The sequence below is a fragment of the Trachypithecus francoisi genome, unplaced genomic scaffold (genome assembly GCF_009764315.1).
Source record: "Trachypithecus francoisi isolate TF-2019V2 unplaced genomic scaffold, Tfra_2.0 Lachesis_group1, whole genome shotgun sequence".
Classification (NCBI taxonomy): Eukaryota; Metazoa; Chordata; class Mammalia; order Primates; family Cercopithecidae; genus Trachypithecus; species Trachypithecus francoisi.
The window spans coordinates 15,250,130-15,272,654 of NW_022681454.1; the positions used below are offsets into that span (position 1 = coordinate 15,250,130).

Consider the following 22,525-nt stretch of genomic DNA (forward strand, 5'->3'; position numbering starts at 1 on the left):
GATTCCAAGAAGATGACTGGACTATTACAAGATGTATGTTACCATAGAAGTATGAAAACATGTTTCAATATAGCTGAAGCTTAATTATTTCTTCTTTTCTTTTAGTAAGCAATTTTGGAATTGCTTAGACTCACCAACTCTAGCATCACCTAGGGGAGAAGGGGCTGCTTTCCCATCCTATTTTACTGGTCTTGATAGGATAATGCACAGACAAGGAATAAGACACATGAAGATGTAGTGCTGCTGTTACTACACTCACCCTGTAATGTGACGCTTCCTGCGACAAAGATAAAACAAACCATCTTTTTCTTTAAAGAGACTGTCCTGTATGTTTATAAACATGTGGGCTTTCTGAGAAACTGAAACCTTTAAAAAGGCTGAAATTAAATAATTTATTAAGCTGAATGGGGGAAAAAAACCTGTTTCTAGCAAAACAGAACTGAAGGGAACTAAAAGGGTACAGAAGTAGAGATTAATTCCTTACAAAAGTTATTTTGATGTAGCACACAATGATAATGATAGGCAGAAAAGTTCAGATTTTGATAGATCTATTAATATCATTGGGTCTTACACGGAAAAATGTAACTTTAAAGCTTCTTTCTATAAGGAATTTTTGACTCCCCCAATAACATTATTTCAATTATTTAAAAAACTCAACTCTAGCTGTTCACCATTTTTTTTTTCATAATGAATACTTTGACATAACTTTCAACATGATGTCTGGTAATGAAGAAAAAATAGTACCTTTTCCAATTCTCTTGGTATTCGCAAACAAGTGTATACTCTTTCTCTTCTTTCTGTGTACTTGGCCTCATTATGTTCAAGGAAGTACCCTCTTGTTAGTTCAGCACTGAGGAACCTCAACAATGAAAGCTCTACAGAAAAGAAAATGACAGAAAACAAAAAGAACAGTATTTATCAAGGAACTTCCATGCTAGCTGGGGCCATAGGTAATATACATATAAAACAAAGAGACCAAAATAAATGTTATCTATAATTCTATGTCTAGAACTGAACAACTACACACAACGATCAGCAAGTATTTTTGAGAAAAGTATTCTTCTGTGTGGTATAAACTGAAAATGCCACAGGAATATCTAAGGGAATCATTACTAAGGGCTAGAATAGTCAAGAAAGTATTTTTCAAGAGCTCAGTCTTGGTTCTTACGGGTGATACAGTACTCGGACTGACAGAGATGGAGGGAAAATCAGTAGCTGTCAAGAATATATAAAAGAGCAATATATAGAGTCGAAAGGGAGCCAAGTCACACAATGGGCACCACTTTAGTCCAAGAACCATCCTGGGTGAACTACATGGATACCAGTGCCCCAGCTCCCTTCTTAGTTCAGCCTCAGAAATCCTGCACAAATGTCTAAATAATGCCATTTTCCTGCATGAAGACTTACCAACATGACACTCACAATAGTTACGCAAAGTGCAACCTCAACCAGATCAGAAAAACTTCCCCTTCCTTGGATCTTTCCATTCACCCATGTTTTTCCTCTGTTCCTCTAAAGCAAATTACTCCATAGTCATCTCATCTCAGATGAGGAAAACAAGGTCAAAGGAAATTATTTATATACTTTCCACTCACTACAACTGGAAGCTTGAGGTGAGAAGTGAAGGCTCTGGATGCTCGACCCCACCTCTTCTCAGTGCATTACACTTCCCTGACAGCCCATCCCCTCAATGACCCTCAGCACCCCTTACTTCATCTACACCTTCCTACTTCTACTTTTACTCTGCAGGAGGTAAACTCTCTTCCAGAACGCAGGTTACCAAAAGGTTTCCAACTGTCCACTGTTCTCTTCGCTCTGAGCTGGCCTTGTGGTCCTTTTTACCAAATGTGGTCTTAATGTTCCCTCCAAAAAATGACAAGGGAGGAAGGATGATTTCATTTATGCAGATCTACTTAAGGAGTTGCACCTTCTAGGAGTACTATGATCTAAAGCCTACTTGTGAGGCGGAAAGAATTTATAGTAAAAAAAAAATCCTTGGCTGGGCATGGTGGCTCATGCTTGTAATCCCAACACTTTGGGAGGCCGAGGCGGGAGGATCACAAGGTCAGGAGTTCAAGACCAGCCTGGCCAACATAGCGAAACCTGTCTCTACTAAAAGTACAAAAAAAATTAGCTGGACGTGCTGGCGGGACGCCTGTAGTCCCAGCTACTTGGGAGCCTGAGGCAGGAGAATTGCTTGAACCCAGGAGGCGGAGGTTGCAGTAAGCCGATATCACACCACTGTACTCCAGCCTAGGTGACACAGCAGGACTGTGTCTCAAAAAAAAATTTTATATATATATATATATATATAATATATATATATCTCTCCATCCTTAAAAGCCCTTGTAAAGACTTAAGAAGCCATCTTGACTATGGTTCTAAACAACAGGTCTACAACAGCTTACCTTGTCCAGCATTAAAACGGATCGCTAGTTCTTTGAGTATTATGTCAAGTGGCTTGCTTATGTTAGGGTTTATTCCATATATATGTGTACGTACACACATACACACACACGCTTCTTTAAATATCAGATTCATAATCTTTTTGGGGAGTCAGTGTTACCATGAAGAGTACATTTACAGTTGAAGTCATGTTGGTTAAGTGTACACAATATGTGAACTGTATATATTAACAGATGTTTGGATTTAAAGGACTTAGTCTAACCAAATCCACGTAGAGTAGAACTTCTGGTTAGGAACTTTCTAATATGTTCTACGCTGGCTAGAACCAGAACAAGATCTGCTCTTTCAAGGTGAGAAAAAGAAAGCCTTTTGAGTTGCAAACAAAAGCAGCCAAGACTAATGAAAGATAAACAAATCATACTCAGTTCAGTCAGTTTTCCAATCAGGTAAAAGAGTATGCTTTGATTAGTATCTACAAACACCAGTTCTTTCATGTAAAAATCGAGAAGCAACAGGACTTTCAGAAAGCAGAGGAGATTCCACATACATAATTTTTCACTGACCTTAGTGAACTCTGAACTTTGAACTCCAGAGGCCACTTCACCACACTCTACGGACAGCAGCCAACCCTGCAGCTTCCCCATCCCTCCGTGCCACCTAAATCTGATTCACTGGTGCTCTTCTCTCTTGAATGGCTAATTTTTTTCATCTAAGTCTCTTTGGTAGCCCTTCTTCCTCTACCTGATCCTTAAGTGTTTGCTGGTTCAGTGCTCTATTCACTACAGTAAAATGTCAGCCATCCTTTAATGCTAGCATTCTCCAATATGTCCTCATCATTCTTTCTTGTATTTATTCCCTATACCTACTTTGTTTCCTATACATGTTTTGTTTCCTATAGATTCCTAACTAAAATTAAAACCATCATCAAAATCCTAAAGTCATCACATCTTCAGCTCTGGCTATTGTCATATTTCCAACAGCCTCCTCTACCTGGATATCCCACAGATACCGAAATCACCTGCAAAACGAAACCAGTATCTTGCCCACTGACTCTGCACCTTTCCTGGAGTCCTGACTTTAGTTCCTGGCTTTACCCGTGACATAGTTGCTGCACTAGAAGCCCAGGGCCAATCTTGACAATCCCCTCTCTCTTCTTACCAAGGCCTACCAATTCTTTCCTTAAAACATTAACTTTTTCCCCTTTTTCCTATACTCCACCCTAGTTTAGTCCTCCCCATCTCTCTCCAGGTTAGTGCAAAAGCTTCTTGATTGAGTACCATTCTTCCCATCTTTCCTCCCTTCAATGCTAACTCCACCTGGCAGCCAGACAGCAGCTCACACAGATCAGATATGGTTCTGCTGAAACCCTTCAGTGATTCTTCATTACCTCCAGAATAAAGTCCTACCTCCTCAGTGTGGGCCATCCCAGATCCTCTATCACTGGCCACAGGCCATCTCTTCAGTCATGCTTCACACCTGCCTCCCCTGAATTTCTAGGTCACAGTTTTCTTTTTATACCACTTTTCATTTCTCCCAAACATGTCAATGGGTTCACACTGCTCCTTGGTCTGAGAATTCCCTACCAATTTTCCAGGCGTGAACATGCCCAGACGGTACCTTCTCTGTGAAGACTTCCCTAAGTTTCTCAGGCAGAGTCTGTCCTTTCCCCTACTTGGCTTCCACAGTACCTGTGCCTACCTATGATTTTCTGCAGCATGCTACATTCATTTTCCTATCTGGTTTTCTCATTCACCTTTGCATCACTGGAACCTAGCACATAACAGGTACTCAACAAATGTTTGCTAAAACAATATATGGGTCAGAGGAGAAGAAGAAAAATCACAGAGAACAAAAACAGAATCAGACAGTGAAAAGCTAAAAACAGGCCGGGCGCGGTGGCTCAAGCCTGTAATCCCAGCACTTTGGGAGGCCGAGACGGGCGGATCACGAGGTCAGGAGATCGAGACCATCCCGGCTGACACAGTGAAACCCCGTCTCTACTAAAAATACAAAAAAAACTAGCCGGGCAAGGTGGCGGGCGCCTGTAGTCCCAGCTACTCGGGAGGCTGAGGCAGGAGAATGGCGTAAACCCGGGAGGCGGGGCTTGCAGTGAGCTGAGATCTGGCCACTGCACTCCAGTCCGGGCGACAGAGCGAGACTCTGCCTCAAAAAAAAAAAAAAAAAAAGAAAAGCTGAAAACAAAATGGAAAGGGAAGTGACTAAGAAAAGAAAGAATTACAGACATAAAATGGAGTGGCCAAATTAGTCTCTTTAGGAGGCAGGCAGCAAACAACAGAATTGACACAGAATTGCGGGAGTAATGTGAACAGCAAACTGGGCTAAACTTTCATGTGGGTGATCTGTCCCTTCTGATATGATCATTTCTGGCATTTTCCCGTTTTTCTTTACTGCTGAATTGCTCTATTGAAAGATGATCTATATGAATACAAAAGTGGAATTCATCAAAATGTTCACTAGTAATGGAATTGCTTAATAAATAACAATGTACCAATATAAAACAAAAATCAGAAGTGGCAAAAGAAAAGCACACCAGATACTTGAGAAAAGAACTTGCAATTGTGACAGAATTATTCGGAGACTCGGGGAGTCAGCAGGGAAGGAGTGAAAAGCTTCATTCAATGTAGCAGCTGCTGAGGATACAGGAGCCTCTACTCTGTCTGTGAAGCTAACAGACTGTAAAGGTAACCCAACAGGTACCTGAACCTCAATCCCCCTGAGGGAACAGGGTACCATGATGCAGTGACAGTCAGTGAGTGCCCTGGGTTTGGGAATGAAGAGATTCTCATTGTCCACACTAAGTGCAAGGAAAAAAATTAGGCAGCCCCCAAGAATGCCATCTGCGTTAAAGAGATACAGAAACACATTACTGCACAATCATTTACAATTTTAAAAAGCAAATTAAATAAAAAGGTTTATTTGGGGCTGGGTGCAGTGGCTCACGCCTGTAATCCCAGCACTCTGGGAGGCTGAGGTGGGAGGATCACCTGAGGTCAGGAATTTGAGACCAGCTTGTCCAAAATGGCGAAACCCCGTCTCTACTGAAAATACAAAAAATTAGCCAAGCGTGGTGGCAGGCACCTGTAATCCCAGCTACTTGGGAGGCTGAGGCAGGAGAATCGCTTGAACCCCAGAGGCTGAGGTTGCAGTGAGCCGAGATCATGCCACTGTACTCCAGCCTGGACGACAAGAGTGAAACTCCATCTCAAAAAAAAAAAAAAAGGTTTATTTGGAAAATTATTCTCCACAATGGTGTTTTCTCTGGTGACTGGGGATGACAGCTTTGACCATAATGAGAGTTGGGTTACGATCTATAAAAGAGCATGGGATTAGCAATCAGAGAAAGGGAGTCCTGGTACCAGCTGTCTTAAACATTAGTCCTGTGACCCTACTCCAGTGACAGATGTCAATTTCACCGAAGAGAAAATGGAAGCTTAGAGTAGTTTTTTTTAATACCTGTCAACTGTTTGCCTTATCCGAAGAATCGTCAAAGGACTAAGAGAGTACTTGTATGAAAGTATATAAAAACTGCAAAGCGGGGGGCGGAGCAAGATGGCCGAATAGGAACAGCTCCAGTCTCCAACTCCCAGCGCGAGTAACACAGAAGACCGGTGATTTCTGCATTTTCAACTGAGGTACTGGGGTCATCTCTCTAGGGAGTGCCGGACAATGGTGCTGGTCAGCTGCTGCAGCCTGACCAGCGTGAGCTGAAGCAGGGCGAGGCATCGCCTCACCTGGAAGCCCAAGGGGGAAAGGAATCCCTTTTTCCTAGCCAGGGGAACTGAGACACATAACACCTGGAAAATCGCGTAACTCCCACCCCAATACTGCGCTTTAAGGAAACAGGCACACCAGGAGAATATATCCCACACCTGGCCGGAGGGTCCCACGCCCACGGAGCCTTCCTCACTGCTAACACAGCAGTCTGCGGCGATCTATCCGCAAGGTAGCAGCGAGGCTGGGGGAGGGGCGCCCGCCATTGCTGAGGCTTAAGTAGGTAAACAAAGCCGCTGGGAAGCTCGAACTGGGTGGAGCTCACAGCAGCTCAAGGAAACCTGCCTGTCTCTGTAGACTCCACCTCTGGGGACAGCCCACAGCTGAGGTCCAATAGGGAAAGCAGCGGGGGCGGTGCAGAGGCGAACGACTCTGTCTGACAGCTTTGGGGAGAGCCGTGGATCTCCCAAGCGGAGGTTGAGATCCGAGAACGGACAGACTGCCTGCTCAGGTGGGTCCCTGACCCCTGAGTAGCCTAGCTGGGAGACATCCCCCACTAGGGGCAGTCTGACACCCCACACCTCACAGGGTGGAGTCATCCCTGAGAGGAAACTTCCAAAGGAAGAATCAGACAGGTACACTCGCTGCTCAGCAATATTCTATCTTTGGCAACCTCTGCTGCTGATACCCAGGCAAACAGGGTCTGGAGTGGACCTCAAGCAATCTCCAACAGACCAACAGACAGTCCTTCTGACTGTCAGACGGAAAACTATCAAACAGGAAGGACACCTATACCAAAACCCCATCAGTACGTCACCATCATCAAAGACCAGAGACAGATAAAACCACAAAGATGGGGAAAAAGCAGGGCAGAAAAGCTGGAAATTCAAAAAATAAGAGCGCATCTCCCCCTGCAAAGGAGCGCAGCCCATCGCCAGCAACGGATCAAAGCTGGTCAGAGAATGACTTTGACGAGATGAGAGAAGAAGGCTTCAGTCCATCAAACTTCTCAGAGCTAAAGGAGGAATTACGTACCCAGCGCAAAGAAACTAAAAATCTTGAAAAAAAAGTGGAAGAATTGACAGCTAGACTAATTAATGCAGAGAAGATCATAAACGAAATGACAGAGATGAAAACCATGACACGAGAAATACGTGACAAATGCACAAGCTTCAGTAACCGACTCGATCAACTGGAAGAAAGAGTATCAGCGATTGAGGATCAAATGAATGAAATGAAGCGAGAAGAGAAAACCAAAAGAAAAAAGAAGAAAAAGAAATGAACAAAGCCTGCAAGAAGTATGGGATTATGTAAAAAGACCAAATCTACGTCTGATTGGGGTGCCTGAAAGTGAGGGGGAAAATGGAACCAAGTTGGAAAACACTCTTCAGGATATCATCCAGGAGAACTTCCCCAACCTAGTAGGGCAGGCCAACATTCAAATTCAGGAAATACAGAGAACGCCACAAAGATACTCCTCCAGAAGAGCAACTCCAAGACACATAATTGCCAGATTCACCAAAGTTGAAATGAAGGAAAAAATCTTAAGGGCAGCCAGAGAGAAAGGTCGGGTTACCCACAAAGGGAAGCCCATCAGACTAACAGCAGATCTCTCGGCAGAAACTCTACAAGCCAGAAGAGAGTGGGGGCCAATATTCAACGTTCTTAAAGAAAAGAATTTTAAACCCAGAATTTCATATCCAGCCAAACTAAGTTTCATCAGTGAAGGAGAAATAAAATCCTTTACAGATAAGCAAATGCTTAGAGATTTTGTCACCACCAGGCCTGCCTTACAAGAGACCCTGAAGGAAGCCCTAAACATGGAAAGGAACAACCGGTACCAGCCATTGCAAAAACATGCCAAAATGTAAAGACCATCGAGGCTAGGAAGAAACTGCATCAACTAATGAGCAAAATAACCAGTTAATATCATAATGACAGGATCAAGTTCACACATAACAATATTAACCTTAAATGTAAATGGACTAAATGCTCCAATTAAAAGACACAGACTGGCAAACTGGATAAAGAGTCAAGACCCATCAGTCTGCTGTATTCAGGAGACCCATCTCACATGCAGAGACATACATAGGCTCAAAATAAAGGGATGGAGAAAGATCTACCAAGCAAATGGAGAACAAAAAAAGCAGGGGTTGCAATCCTAGTCTCTGATAAAACAGACTTTAAACCATCAAAGATCAAAAGAGACAAAGAAGGCCATTACATAATGGTAAAGGGATCAATTCAACAGGAAGAGCTAACTCTCCTAAATATATATGCACCCAATACAGGAGCACCCAGATTCATAAAGCAAGTCCTTAGAGACCTACAAAGAGACTTAGACTCCCATACAATAATAATGGGAGATTTCAACACTCCACTGTCAACATTAGACAGATCAACGAGACAGAAAGTTAACAAGGATATCCAGGAATTGAACTCATCTCTGCACCAAGCGGACCTAATAGACATCTATAGAACTCTCCACCCCAAATCAACAGAATATACATTCTTCTCAGCACCACATCGCACTTATTCCAAAATTGACCACATAATTGGAAGTAAAGCACTCCTCAGCAAATGTACAAGAACAGAAATTATAACAAACTGTCTCTCAGACCACAGTGCAATCAAACTAGAACTCAGGACTAAGAAACTCAATCAAAACCGCTCAACTACATGGAAACTGAACAACCTGCTCCTGAATGACTACTGGGTACATAACGAAATGAAGCAGAAATAAAGATGTTCTTTGAAACCAATGAGAACAAAGATACAACATACCAGAATCTCTGGGACACATTTAAAGCAGTGTGTAGAGGGAAATTTATAGCACTAAATGCCCACAAGAGAAAGCAGGAAAGATCTAAAATTGACACTCTAACATCACAATTAAAAGAACTAGAGAGGCAAGAGCAAACACATTCAAAAGCTAGCAGAAGGCAAGAAATAACTAAGATCAGAGCAGAACTGAAGGAGATAGAGACACAAAAAACCCTCCAAAAAATCAATGAATCCAGGAGTTGGTTTTTTGAAAAGATCAACAAAATTGACAGACCGCTAGCAAGACTAATAAAGAAGAAAAGAGAGAGGAATCAAATAGACGCAATAAAAAATGATAAAGGGGATATCACCACCGACCCCACAGAAATACAAACAACCATCAGAGAATACTATAAATGCCTCTACGCAAATCAACTAGAAAATCTAGAAGAAATGGATAATTCCTGGACACTTACACTCTCCCAAGACTAAACCAGGAAGAAGTTGAATCCCTGAATAGACCAATAACAGGCTCTGAAATTGAGGCAACAATTAATAGCCTACCCACGAAAAAAAGTCCAGGACCAGATGGATTCACAGCTGAATTCTACCAGAGGTACAAGGAGGAGCTGGTACCATTCCTTCTGAAACTATTCCAATCAATAGAAAAAGAGGGAATCCTCCCTAACTCATTTTATGAGGCCAACATCATCCTGATACCAAAGCCTGGCAGAGACACAACAAAAAAAGAGAATTTTAGACCAATATCCCTGATGAACATCGATGCAAAAATTCTCAATAAAATACTGGCAAACCGGATTCAGCAGCACATCAAAAAGCTTATCCACCATGATCAAGTGGGCTTCATCCCTGGGATGCAAGGCTGGTTCAACATTCGCAAATCAATAAACGTAATCCAGCATATAAACAGAACCAAAGACAAGAACCACATGATTATCTCAATAGATGCAGAAAAGGCTTTTGACAAAATTCAACAGCCCTTTATGCTAAAAACGCTCAATAAATTCGGTATTGATGGAACGTACCTCAAAATAATAAGAGCTATTTATGACAAACCCACAGCTAATATCATACTGAATGGGCAAAAACTGGAAAAATTCCCTTTGAAAACTGGCACAAGACAGGGATGCCCTCTCTCACCACTCCTATTCAACATAGTGTTGGAAGTTCTGGCTAGGGCAATCAGGCAAGAGAAAGAAATCAAGGGTATCCAGTTAGGAAAAGAAGAAGTCAAATTGTCCCTGTTTGCAGATGACATGATTGTATATTTAGAAAACCCATCGTCTCAGCCCAAAATCTCCTTAAGCTGATAAGCAACTTCAGCAAAGTCTCAGGATACAAAATAATGTGCAAAAATCACAAGCATTCTTATACACCAGTAACAGACAAGCAGAGAGCCAAATCAGGAATGAACTTCCATTCACAATTGCTTCAAAGAGAATAAAATACCTAGGAATCCAGCTTACAAGGGATGTAAAGGACCTCTTCAAGGAGAACTACAAACCACTGCTCAGTGAAATCAAAGAGGACACAAACAAATGGAAGAACATACCATGCTCATGGATAGGAAGAATCAATATCGTGAAAATGGCCATACTGCCCAAGGTTATTTATAGATTCAATGCCATCCCCATCAAGCTACCAATGAGTTTCTTCACAGAATTGGAAAAAACTGCTTTAAAGTTCATATGGAACCAAAAAAGAGCCCGCATTGCCAAGACAATCCTAGGTCAAAAGGACAAAGCTGGAGGCGTCACGCTACCTGACTTCAAACTATACTACAAGGCTACAGTAACCAAAACAGCATGGTACTGGTACCACAACAGAGAAATAGACCAGTGGAACAGAACAGAGTCCTCAGAAATAATACCACACATCTACAGCCATCTGATCTTTGACAAACCTGACAAAAACAAGAAATGGGGAAAGGATTCCCTATTTAATAAATGGTGCTGGGAAAATTGGCTAGCCACAAGTAGAAAGCTGAAACTGGATCCTTTCCTTACCCCTTATACGAAAATTAATTCAAGATGGATTAGAGACTTAAATGTTAGACCTAATACCATAAAAACCCTAGAAGAAAATCTAGGTAGTACCATTCAGGACATAGGCATGGGCAAGGACTTCATGTCTAAAACACCAAAAGCAACGGCAGCAAAAGCCAAAATTGACAAATGGGATCTCATTAAACTAAAGAGCTTTTGCACAGCAAAAGAAACTACCATCAGAGTGAACAGGCAACCTACAGAATGGGAGAAAATTTTTGCAACCTACTCATCTGACAAAGGGCTAATATCCAGAATCTACAAAGAACTCAAACAAATATACAAGAAAAAAACAAACAACCCCATCAAAAAGTGGGCAAAGGATATGAACAGACATTTCTCAAAAGAAGACATCCATACAGCCAACAGACACATGAAAAAATGCTCGTCATCACTCGCCATCAGAGAAATGCAAATCAAAACCACAATGAGATACCATCTCACACCAGTTAGAATGGCAATCATTAAGAAGTCAGGAAACAATAGATGTTGGAGAGGATGTGGAGAAATAGGAACACTTTTACACTGTTGGTGGGATTGTAAACTAGTTCAACCATTATGGAAAACAGTATGGCGATTCCTCAAGGATCTAGAACTAGATGTACCATATGACCCAGCCATCCCACTACTGGTATATACCCAAAGGATTATAAATTACTCTACTACAAAGACACATGCACACGTATGTTTATTGCGGCACTATTCACAATAGCAAAGACTTGGAATCAACCCAAATGTCCATCTGTGACAGACTGGATTAAGAAAATGTGGCACATATACACCATGGAATACTATGCAGCCATCAAAAAGGATGAGTTTGCGTCCTTTGTAGGGACATGGATGCAGCTGGAAACCATCATTCTTAGCAAACTATCACAAGAAGAGAAAACCAAACACCGCATGTTCTCACTCATAGGTGGGAACTGAACAATGAGATCACTTGGACTCGGGAAGGGGAACATCACACACTGGGGCCTATCATGGGGAGGGGGGAGGAGGGAGGGATTGCATTGGGGAGTTATACATGATATAAACGTTATGCACATGTACCCTAGAACTTAAAGTATAATAAAAAATAAAAAAAAAAAAAAAAAAAAAAAATAAAAACTGCAAAGCATGACGCACTATCTTCAACTACTTCCTATTAACTTCACAAGTACTGTAGTATTAATCAATTCTGGTTTGGTGGTTATCTAATGTTTATTTCTGCAATCCTAGCTCTATCATTAAAAGGTAAAATGACAAATAAGTATATTTAACAACGTATATAACCTAAGTAATTTTCTGTAAACAAGTTATCATACAACATAAATACCGAGTGTTTTAATTACAAGTACAAAACAATGCTGTGTCCAGATTCCACCTCCAGATATCCAAGAATTTTAATTATAAACACTAGTTTAGATTCTACAATGGAGAATATAAAAAGTCAAATAAAAACATAACCTATTTTGAGTGTACAGCTCTCACAACTATGAAACAGGTTCTACTGTTATGCTCATTTTGTAGATGAAGAAACCAAGGCCCAGAGAGGCGAAGGAGATCTCCAAGGTCACACAGGAAGCAAGCAGAAAAGCCAGAACTCAAAGTCAAGAAGTCTATGGCTAGAGTGTGTGTTTTTCACCATTAGACAGCTTTTCCTATTATTGCCTCAAGTGCTTTTGTAAACAGGCCACTGTGTTACTTCTGGAAAATCAGGAGCCCTCTGTCCCTCCTCTTTATCTGTGCTCCCACTGCACCTTGGGCTGACTTCTGTGAAGCTACACTCTTTACTAGTTGCTCCCTTACAAGACCATAAACTTTCTGAGAGCAGGCCCCATGTATCCCTATATTCTCGAAGTCCAGCCCTGCTGGTGAGTTCTGAATGTAGGGGTAATCTTTGTGTATAATTAGCGCGATGCTAATGGGCTGGGGAATGGTTTTAAACGATACATTAAAGAAATACTAACCACAACAACAAAGTTTCATAAGGTTAAATATCTTGAAAGCTTTGTCTTACCTCCTTCTCATCTACTTCTGAGTCAGTGGCTATATTTTAGGGATCAGAATCCTTCTACTTTACAGTATGAGGCAGTTTACAAAGGTCTTGCATACATTGCTTCATACAATTCTTGCAGCAATCATGAGAGCTAAAGAGAGCAATTAATGCTGTCCATATTTTGTCCATTTTCATATTATGAAAAAACTGAGGTTCACAGAAGTTGAGTACAAAGTCATTGAAAAGCTAAGCGACAAACTGGGAATAGCACCTAGTCCAGCGTACTCTCTCGCCTATATCAAAATGATCAACCATCTCTCTGACAATTATAATTTGGCTGTGATTCATGGTGAAGGAGGTAGGAGGGTGCACTGCCTCATTGCCGGAGCCATGGAGTTAGCCTTGCTGCTTCTGCTCCACCAGGACCACTCCCACCTTTCCCTGGAGAAGGCTGCATTTCCCAGCACGCCACTCAATCCCCAGTGCCGAGTTACACCTGCGTTTCAGTGTTTTGCTTGTTTTTATTTTGCTAAACATTGCTCTCTAGAATTCTATAGACCCATCTGAACTTACCTGTCCTATAATTTTGGCTATAGTTGCCTTGTTAATAATTTAGCAAAGCCACTGTTCTTTACCTATGGGTATCACCAAGAACTCTGATAGCTAAGTACATCTTAACTTCTGTCAGACTTTCGTGGTATTTCATTCCGTCTAAGCAAAACAGTCACTCTCATTTGTTATGCTAAACATCTACCTTTATGTTTTAAGAGTATTTTTCCAATAATCCAAATATTTACTTCCTGAACACTGATTTCAGTTTTCAAGATATCAATTAATTTTAGTTCATTTATCCCAATCTTACCAGGAAGAAATATCATTCAGTAAAAGTCTTTTAAAAATAGATACTTTTGGGAAGCCGAGGCGGGTGGATCCTGATATCAAGAGATGGAGACCATCCTGGCCAACATGATGAAATCCTGTCTCTATCAAAAATACCAAAATTAGCTGAGCATGGTGGTGTGTGCCTGCAGTCCCAGCTACTAGGGAGGCTGAGGTAGGAAAATTGCTTGAACCCAGGAGGCGGAGGGTGCAGTGAGCCAAGGCGCCAAGGCGTCAAGGCACTCCAGTCTGGCGACAGAGTGAGACTCTGTCTCAAAACAAACAAACAAACACAATTTTACTATTTAATTATAACATAAGCAAGTGCTTCAACATTAGAAGAACTATGTTTTGTCAACTGTGAATTTTCTTTTTTTTTTTTTGAGACAGGGTCTCACTCTGTTGCCCAGGCTGCAGCGCAGTGGCACAATCTTGGCTCACTGCAACCTCTGCCTCCAGGGCTGAAGCGATCCTCCCACCTCAGCCTCTCTAGCAGCTGGGACTACAGGCACAGGCTACCACGTCTACCTAACTTCTGTATTTTTTATAGCTATGGGGTTTTACTATGTTGCCTAGGCTGGTCTTGAACTCCTAGGCTCAAGCAATCCACCTGCCTTGGCCTCCCCAAGTGCTAGGATTATAGGTGTGAGCCACCGCGCCCAGACGTCAACTGTGAATATGTAATATGAGGAAAATAATACCAATCATAAATCCCAATCAATTCCTCCAGCACATATATATACACATACATATACATACATATACATACATATATATATATATATTTTTTGGAGACAGAGTCTCGCTCTGTCACCTGTCACCTAGGCTGGAGTGCAGTGGTGCGATCTCGTCTCACTGCAACCTCCACCTCCGCCTCCTGGGTTCCAGCAATTCTCCTGGCTTAGCCTTCCAAGTTGCTGGGATTACAGGCGCACACCTCCATGCCCGGCTAATTTTTTGTATTTTAGTACAGACAGGGTTCCACCGTGTTGCGCAGACTGATCTCGAACTACTGAGCTCAGGCAATCCTCCCACCTCAGCCTCCCAGAGTGCTGGGATTACAGGCGTGAGCCACTGCGCCTAACCCCTCCAGCATATTTTTACACGACGTCGTCTCCTACCACAGAATTGCTCTGTGATCCAGAACGTAAATTCGGAAAAAGCATAGTATAAATTGCCTTTTCCTCACCCCTAAAATAAAAAACACATTGTTTAATTATCTTCTAAGAAAGCTTATTTTAGAAATAAGAACCTAAGATTAAAAAGTATTAATTAAAAGTCATGAGTAATCATAAATATATTTATATGTTCAGTAATATGTCTAAATATATCTTTCTTAAAATAGCATTGAGCATTTAAAAAGTTGGAAAGTAATACTGGTTAACTGTTAGGAAAATATGAAACATGCATACCTCCACAGTCTTAAATAACATAAAATTTTAGTAAACTTTATTAAGGTTACACTAAACTATTAGATAAGCTTATTAAACAGAGACACACTCTTGTACAAGGCCAATTAGTAATCAGCTTTTCTAGGAATCAATAATACAACAGCAATTCTGCCTTCCTAAGTCAAACATTAAGTAAAAGAACCGTCTCACACAATATATTCAAGTTTTTAAGATGTTTGAAAAAATGTTTATAGTCTCATTTAGAGCAGTAAAGAGTAGAATATTTATAAATGTATAGATGGAAAACAGATCTAAACAAAGGAGTGACTTTTTCCGAGGTCATAAGGTTGTAAAGCAAAGGATTACAAATGAGAATAGAATATCATTAATTTGACAGTCAATGCTATATATGCTTTCTAGAGACTTCTTTTATGCAAGTAGTCCCCAAATTGGAGTACAAATGAGTTGCTAGGATTGAATTTCAGAGAGTAAACTAGGTTAAAGTTAAACACTGTAAAAAGCCAAGGCACTGAACTAATCAAAAACCAAAATAAGTAACTTTTCATTGTTCATTTGGTCTATATATACTAGTTAAGTAAAGCAAGTGAGAATTTTAAAAGTAAAGCAATAGTTTGTCAGAAGAAGCTAATGTTACTTTGTATCTGGTTTGTGGTTACTCCAAGTAATTTCCCGGTTTTATAATTATTTTTCTTTTTCTTTATAAACAAATAAATTGGCTCTAAGATCATAACTTTAGAATCAGTCACCCTTTAATCACCCGTTAGGTTAAGTTTGGGGCCACTGGGGTAACTATGTGATATAGGTGAAGACTGGTTAAATGAAAACATATTTTAATAAAAATGTATTTATAAGAATAAACTGACAAATTTTCAATTATACAAAGAATAGGACATAGGTAATATGAATAGTTAAAACCTTCATTCCACTCAAAATCTTTTGAGGGTATTGCTAAAAATTCAGCTGACTTTTCTGGGTTTTCAGTTTTTCTTCCTGCCTCTGCTCAATCTCTAACAGATGTGAAGCAAGAAGAGGTCTAACCACGGTTAAAGAGAGAGGAGAGAGGCAAAAGAGATGCATGCATAAGTTGAAGTTTTAGAAGTCTGGAGTCACTACTAAAGGAGAAAAGAAATGGGTTCATGGCACTGTTACCAGTAGAAACAATATGTTCACCTATACTTGACTTCAGGCTTTCTTGTTTTACAAGCAATACCTATCCCCATGCATCTCCAACACCTGCATTACAAGGTACTGGTTCATCCTCACAGGTGCTACCTACCCTTATTTACACCAAGCATTCTGTTAAGTCTCCACGGTGACTATAACCAACCTAGATGCCTCAGATACTGAACTATCTAGTAGTGGCATTATGAAACAGAACCAAATGGATTAGGCAAGCAGTCTAAGCAAGCACAGAGTTTACAAAGCAGTTCAACAACCCAACCAAGCCAAAAACACAGATTTCCTAATGTTTAGTCCAAAGTTGATTTGCTGGACTTAGATTCCTAAATAAAAATACGGCTACACAGAAACTCTCCTGCCTAAGACTTCTGCAGATGAATCGAGTGGGGAACAAGCACAAAAACCTAATATTGATTATTTGGTTTTATGTCAAAAGGAACAACAGAAGTTGGTAGTATTTTTAAGGACAGGAAGAAAATACAGAAGAGATCAATCTGCAGTTCTTGATAACCACCATATCCAGAGTCTAAGGCCAGTAACCACATATGCAACAAGGGAATACACAATGACCATTCTGAGAGAGCAAATAAAAATAGGAATGATGAGTGGGATTCCCAATTCTAACTACGTTAAAAGGTGTAAGTACTCACATCTGCGACATGCTTCAGCCTATTGCCAGGCTAAATATAAGTCAGAATGGAGTTCTGAGAACGAAGTGATGAGGAAATGAAAGCTTAGACTTAATAGAGACACATGTATAATACAATATATAGCATATATAGCTGTTCATACAAACATACATATCTAGTTTCTAAACATATAAATCAACAAGGAGAGATATAAAACAAAAAATGAACCTCAGATACCACATTTTGATTTATTTTATTCAGATGGAAAGAGTTTGGATAAGTACTTAACATGTACATTCATTCAGGGAATTCTAGGCTGTTGGGACTGATCAACAAATGTCTCATCTGTAGGAGCCCTAAATTCCTTGTGAGAAATGATAAAGGGGACTTTAGAACTGACGGTTCAGGCACCAAGACACTAAAATTATGACTTTCAAAAAGAAAAGCCAAAGGCTGCCTTAACTTGCAGGGGGATCTACAGCTCAAGAGCAGGGCTGCTAGACTCTCAGAGGCACACAAGAATATAAAAAATCGACAAGTAATACCTTAAGTCCAAGCATCTAGCCTTGGAGGACTAGTTTGATTCAGGGAGAAATGCTATCCAAATGACTCTAGGTGCTGCCACTCAAAGGCCCTCTGACCCAGGCCAGCTCCTATGGAATCGTTTTTTAAAATTCTTAAAAGGAGGGGAAGGAAGGATTACAGAGCAGGGGAAGAGGGCAGCACTAGACTCAGCAGCCTGGGCACTGAAGAAGGACTAAAATAATTCAGTCTCTAGTGGAGAAACTTCTAACAAATGTGGTTATCAGAGCTACAGGCGGGGTGCTAGCAGTGGCAGGAGCTATGTGACTTAGCAGAGCAGGGACACCAGGGGAAAAGAAGGCAGGGCTCATGTGGAGGCTCAGAGAGAACACTGGCCAGTGGCTCCAGCTGAAACACTCCTGGAATTTGGAATTCTCACCTAAATCCTGATCGCGAAGGCTAGTGTGACTTGGTAAAGCAGGAGTGGCCACTGACATCTTCTCACACAAAATCAATGGAACTGGGGAAAGAACAAAGACTACCCCAACAGCTAAACCTGGAGGCACCTCCCTGATAATGACTTCCTGCAACTATGGGTTAAAAAAAATCCAGCCTTAAACATGGTGAACCATGTTGGTGAAGAATGGATACGTGGAATAATGAAGTCCATGGAAGTCCAGGTATCCAGTCCCAGAAAAAGCCAGGGAAGAAGTGTGAAGTGATACTGCAAGCTCAAGATCTGTGCTCATCAATAGGCTTCAAACAACTTCATTTCCTCTCCATGCAAACAAGAAAAAAGGGCTTTTAAAATGGTGGCTTTCCTGCAACTGAGAAATATTTTAAAGAAAGTATAGTGAAGCCTGGCTACATCTATTTCTATTTACAAGAGTGCTTTTAATATTCAAGTCTAAGTAAGTGAACACACAGTTGAGAGATTTGATATTTTGACTTACTTAGATCCTGCCAATTCAGAAAGTAAATACTCTTGAAAGCAAATGTTTAACTGAGAACTAAACCAAATAAAGTACGGTTGAGAATTTTTAAGTGGTTAATTGAAAAAGACCAAACAAGACAGTCTGTAATTTTCATATAGACTACTTCAAAGTCGAACCTATGTCCAGTTCTGGGAATCAGCAAATCAACTAGAATCTCATCTGATCAACTTTATGCCCCTTAAGTACTCTTAAAATTTCAATACTCAAGTACAATCAATGATGTAATCAGCCTCAAAACTTAAAGTTATTTGCATGAACTGCAGGAAATAACAGCCAACACAGTCCCTTTTGGACAACAGAAATAATTCTTTAGTTGGAAGAAATTTAATGGAGTTATGGTTCAGTTGTTGTTTAAAGTTTGAGGAATTAAAACGCTGGGTTCACTCTATATTCAAGAAGACATCCATCTCAAAATCTTTTTTCATTTAAAACTAATTTGCAACTGCAATATGAATACTAATGCAAGTTTAAAAAAATTTTTTTAATGAGAATAAAAACCTAGATCTTATAGGAATTGTAACATTGTAACAAGACGTTTAAAACTGGTCACTGAATGTAGCATTCATAAGTACACATTTTCTCATCCAGCAATTTTTTTGGCTTAAGTTTCAGTTTAAGAAAAGTTCGGATGCAACATTTCATGGAGTGTTACATATTTCTGTACTGGGCAAAACTACTGAACTTCATGGTCACTACCACACTGTCAGCTGTCTGTGAAAAATCCATTTGGAGGGCAAGTTAACAGGTCTCTATGGTTCAAGTTCACTTAAAATACAGAACAAAAAAAGTCACCTTGGCATGAATATAATTAAGAGATCAGCCGTGTGCTTCTCACGTTTTGGCTCCGAGACGTGGAGATGCCCGCCAACCTAAGACTTTCCGAGGGCGGTGCAGGGACCCGGACACAACTTTCCCGGCCGCAGACCCCTTCTAGCGCACACCTGGCCTGGCGCGGCCGCGGGAGCCTTGGCGGTGCGCGCGGAACCCGCCCGAGGAGCTGTCAACGGCCGCGGAGCCTCGGCAGCGCGCGCGCCCACAGCACGGGCGACACCCCGAGGCAGCGCCGGCCGCGGGGCTCGGGGGTCAGGGTCCCAAGGCGCTCCCGCCGCCCTCGGTGCCCAGCCCGCCCCTTGGTGCCCGCCGCGGCCTAGCGCCGTCTGCCTCACCTGTGCGGCCCCGGCGCCTCTCCCGCCGCCGGTCGCTCTCGTAGAAGCCTAGCGTCTCAGTAAGCTGAGGCGCCGGCGGGAGCCCCTGTCCGCCGCTGCCGCCCGGCTGCTCCGCCTCGCCGCGGCCGTCCCGCTGCGGGCCGTCCACGCCACCACCGCCGCCTTCTCCCGGGGCGGCCGCGTCGCCAACGCCCGCCATGTTCCGAGCACAACAAACTGTCCCCGCCGCCTCCCTCCAGCCTCTGGCCCGGCCTCCGCCTCCGGCCGGCCCCCTCCCCGCCTCGACCCGCCCCTCGCCGGAGCCCGGGCCGCCGCCGCCGCCGCCGCCATCCGTGGCCCGCCGACCGGCGCGCACCATTGGCGTCAGTGACGCGTGTGAGGCCGCCGCTGCTGCCGTTGCTGCCACAGCCGCCGCCATCTTCTTTTTGCCCTCACCGTGGCGGGCGGCGGTTTCCCGCGCCGTGGCTGGCTCGGCCGGCCGGGGCACCGCGCCGGGCTCCATGCAGCCGGGCTGCGCGGTCGCGCAGAGCGGGCGCCTTCGGGGTTTGGGTCGGGGACCCGGCAGGAGCGAGCTGGGGATGGCAGTGGCGGGCGGCGGGTCGGCCGTGGAGCCCCGGGGAGGCGGCCGCCCGGACCGCTGTCCGCAGTCTGCGAGGTGTCCGGCCGCCCGCTCAGGGCCCCTTTTGCAGACTCGGTGCCCGGAGTGCGCCGGCGCCGCCTGCCAGGTCTTGGCACCGCTGGCGCGGGCGCGGCCGCGGCGGCGAGAGCCCGACTCCAGATCCCCGATCCCCGCGAGCTCCGGCCCTGCGTGCCCGCTATTTTGGTTCCATCTCTTCTGCATATTTATGCTTGCCTGTCACATTCCCTGGCCTCTGAGTGTCCTTTGGCAGTTTCCAAAGCACTTGGGCTAGAAGGAGCTTGGGGAGCTTCACAACAGGTGGGGGCGCGCAGGGGAGGGGCCGCGGCCGGACAAGCAGAGCGCTTCAAGGGCTGGCGCGGGGACGGACTTTCCACACCGTCTTTAGGGACTGGGGTTAGCAGACAGCCCTTGGCCACCACTGTGTCCTTACTCTGTCGCTTTACTTGGTGTTGGACCTCCCCTTTCCAGCTCTGGCGTGTGACCCCGTACCGAGCGTGGTGTCAAGACCACCACCAGCTGGGGCCGTGGGAGCGAAGGTGCCCCAGGCTCAGGGAAGGTGGGGACCTTTTACCCGCTCCGCAAGTGATTGTTGCGCGCTTTCGTGAGGGGACAGTGGTACCGCGATTTCCCGTGTGCCAGCTTCGGGTCTCAGCTGTGCTTTTGTGTCTCTTTGATTAGCAAAAGCAAAACGAATTCCTCCCCGAACACTAAGCTTCCTGGAAACTTCCCCAGACCTAAACTTGAGAACCGCATATAAACGGACCTTGAGGGTTCTGTTGTCAGTAGCGGGTTACCTGATTGCAAACTGAGCAAGTTTAAAACGGAGTGGGCTGCTTTGGGCTGCACAGCCGGCTGGCGTTCTGACAGCTGAACAAGAGGCAGAGGTGAGAGCCCAAGATGGACTAAAAATGCCCCAGCAGCTGGGAGCCCAACCTGGCCCAGCCTCGTTGAAAGGAGGAACATTCGGTGCAGGCGTCGGAAGATTATACTTTATGAAACGGGACAGCTCACAGGATTACATCTCTAAGCCAATCCTGTGACGATCCTCTATGAAATTATCTATTTTCATTGCATGTGGTCAAAACTGAGCCTCACTGAAACAATTGAAAACAAATATTCTCGACAAATCTTAAAAATCGTTTTGAAAATCAAAAGGTATGGAAAATGTTGTGGCTTCTTTCTAAGCTTTATTCAGCCCAAATTCTATTATTCTCTGATCTTTTATGGTGTAAAATCATACCCATTCCATTATGTATTGATTGCAAAGAGGGAAGTAGGCTTTTATCGCTATGTTTATGTCAGTTTCCATTTACTGTCTCACCACATTTTTTGGGTTATTGCCTTTGCCTTTGACTCGACAGGAGCTGGAAGGGTAAGAATCCCAAATTCTGTTTCCTAAGGCAGCCAGTTGACAGAATGGACTTTCTTCATTTTCTATTATGAGGCCTGAGGAAAGACATTCGGTTCCAAAGGCTGTGTGCCTATCCTTTTAAATAGAAGAGAGAGGTCCTGGCACGGTGGCTCACACCTGTAATCCCAGCACTTTGGGAAGCCGAAGCGGGCAAATCACGAGGTCAGGAGATCGAGACCAGTCTGGCCAACATAGTGAAACCCCGTCTCTACTAAAAATACAAATAATTAGCCGAGCATACGGTGGGCGCCTGCCCGCCTGTATTCCCAGCTACTCGGGAGGCTGAGGCAGGAGAATCGCTTGAATCCAGGAGGCGGAGGTTGCAGTGAACCGCACCGAGATCGCGTCACTGGACTTCAGCCCGGGCGACAGAGTGAGACTCTGTCTCAAAAAAAGAGAGAAGAGCAGGAAGCATCCGTGCCAAAAAAAAAAAAAAAGAGGAAGCAGCTATGCCAAGGCTAGGTACTGACTGAAGCAGGAGGAGCAAATTGGAAATGTGGGAATGCGAATGTGGGCAAGTTGAGGGTCTTGTAGCTTCTCTTCGGTTGAATCTTTTCACTGAAGCTGCTTTATTATATCTGACATGTGAAACTGCACAATTTCAAACCTATATTGAAGTCAACATACAAAAAAGCATTTTAGAAACAGCCATTAGTAAAAATACTTTTTTCAGTTAACGGTATTCTTCCCTTGTATGGATGTTGATAATCAGATAATCAAATAGCTTATTGCATATGGAAAATTGTT

General features: G+C 43.1%; 1 protein-coding gene across 1 annotated transcript in view; it reads right to left on the minus strand.

Moving 5' to 3' along the window:
- TAPT1 (transmembrane anterior posterior transformation 1) overlaps positions 1-22,169 on the minus strand; it is an 82,016-nt gene extending 59,847 nt beyond the window's left edge. The window contains 2 exon segments of the mRNA XM_033213820.1: positions 745-875; positions 19,728-22,169. Coding sequence (XP_033069711.1) covers positions 745-875; positions 19,728-20,568 — 972 coding nt within the window. The 5' untranslated portion in view covers positions 20,569-22,169.
- Positions 22,170-22,525: the final 356 nt, after the last annotated feature.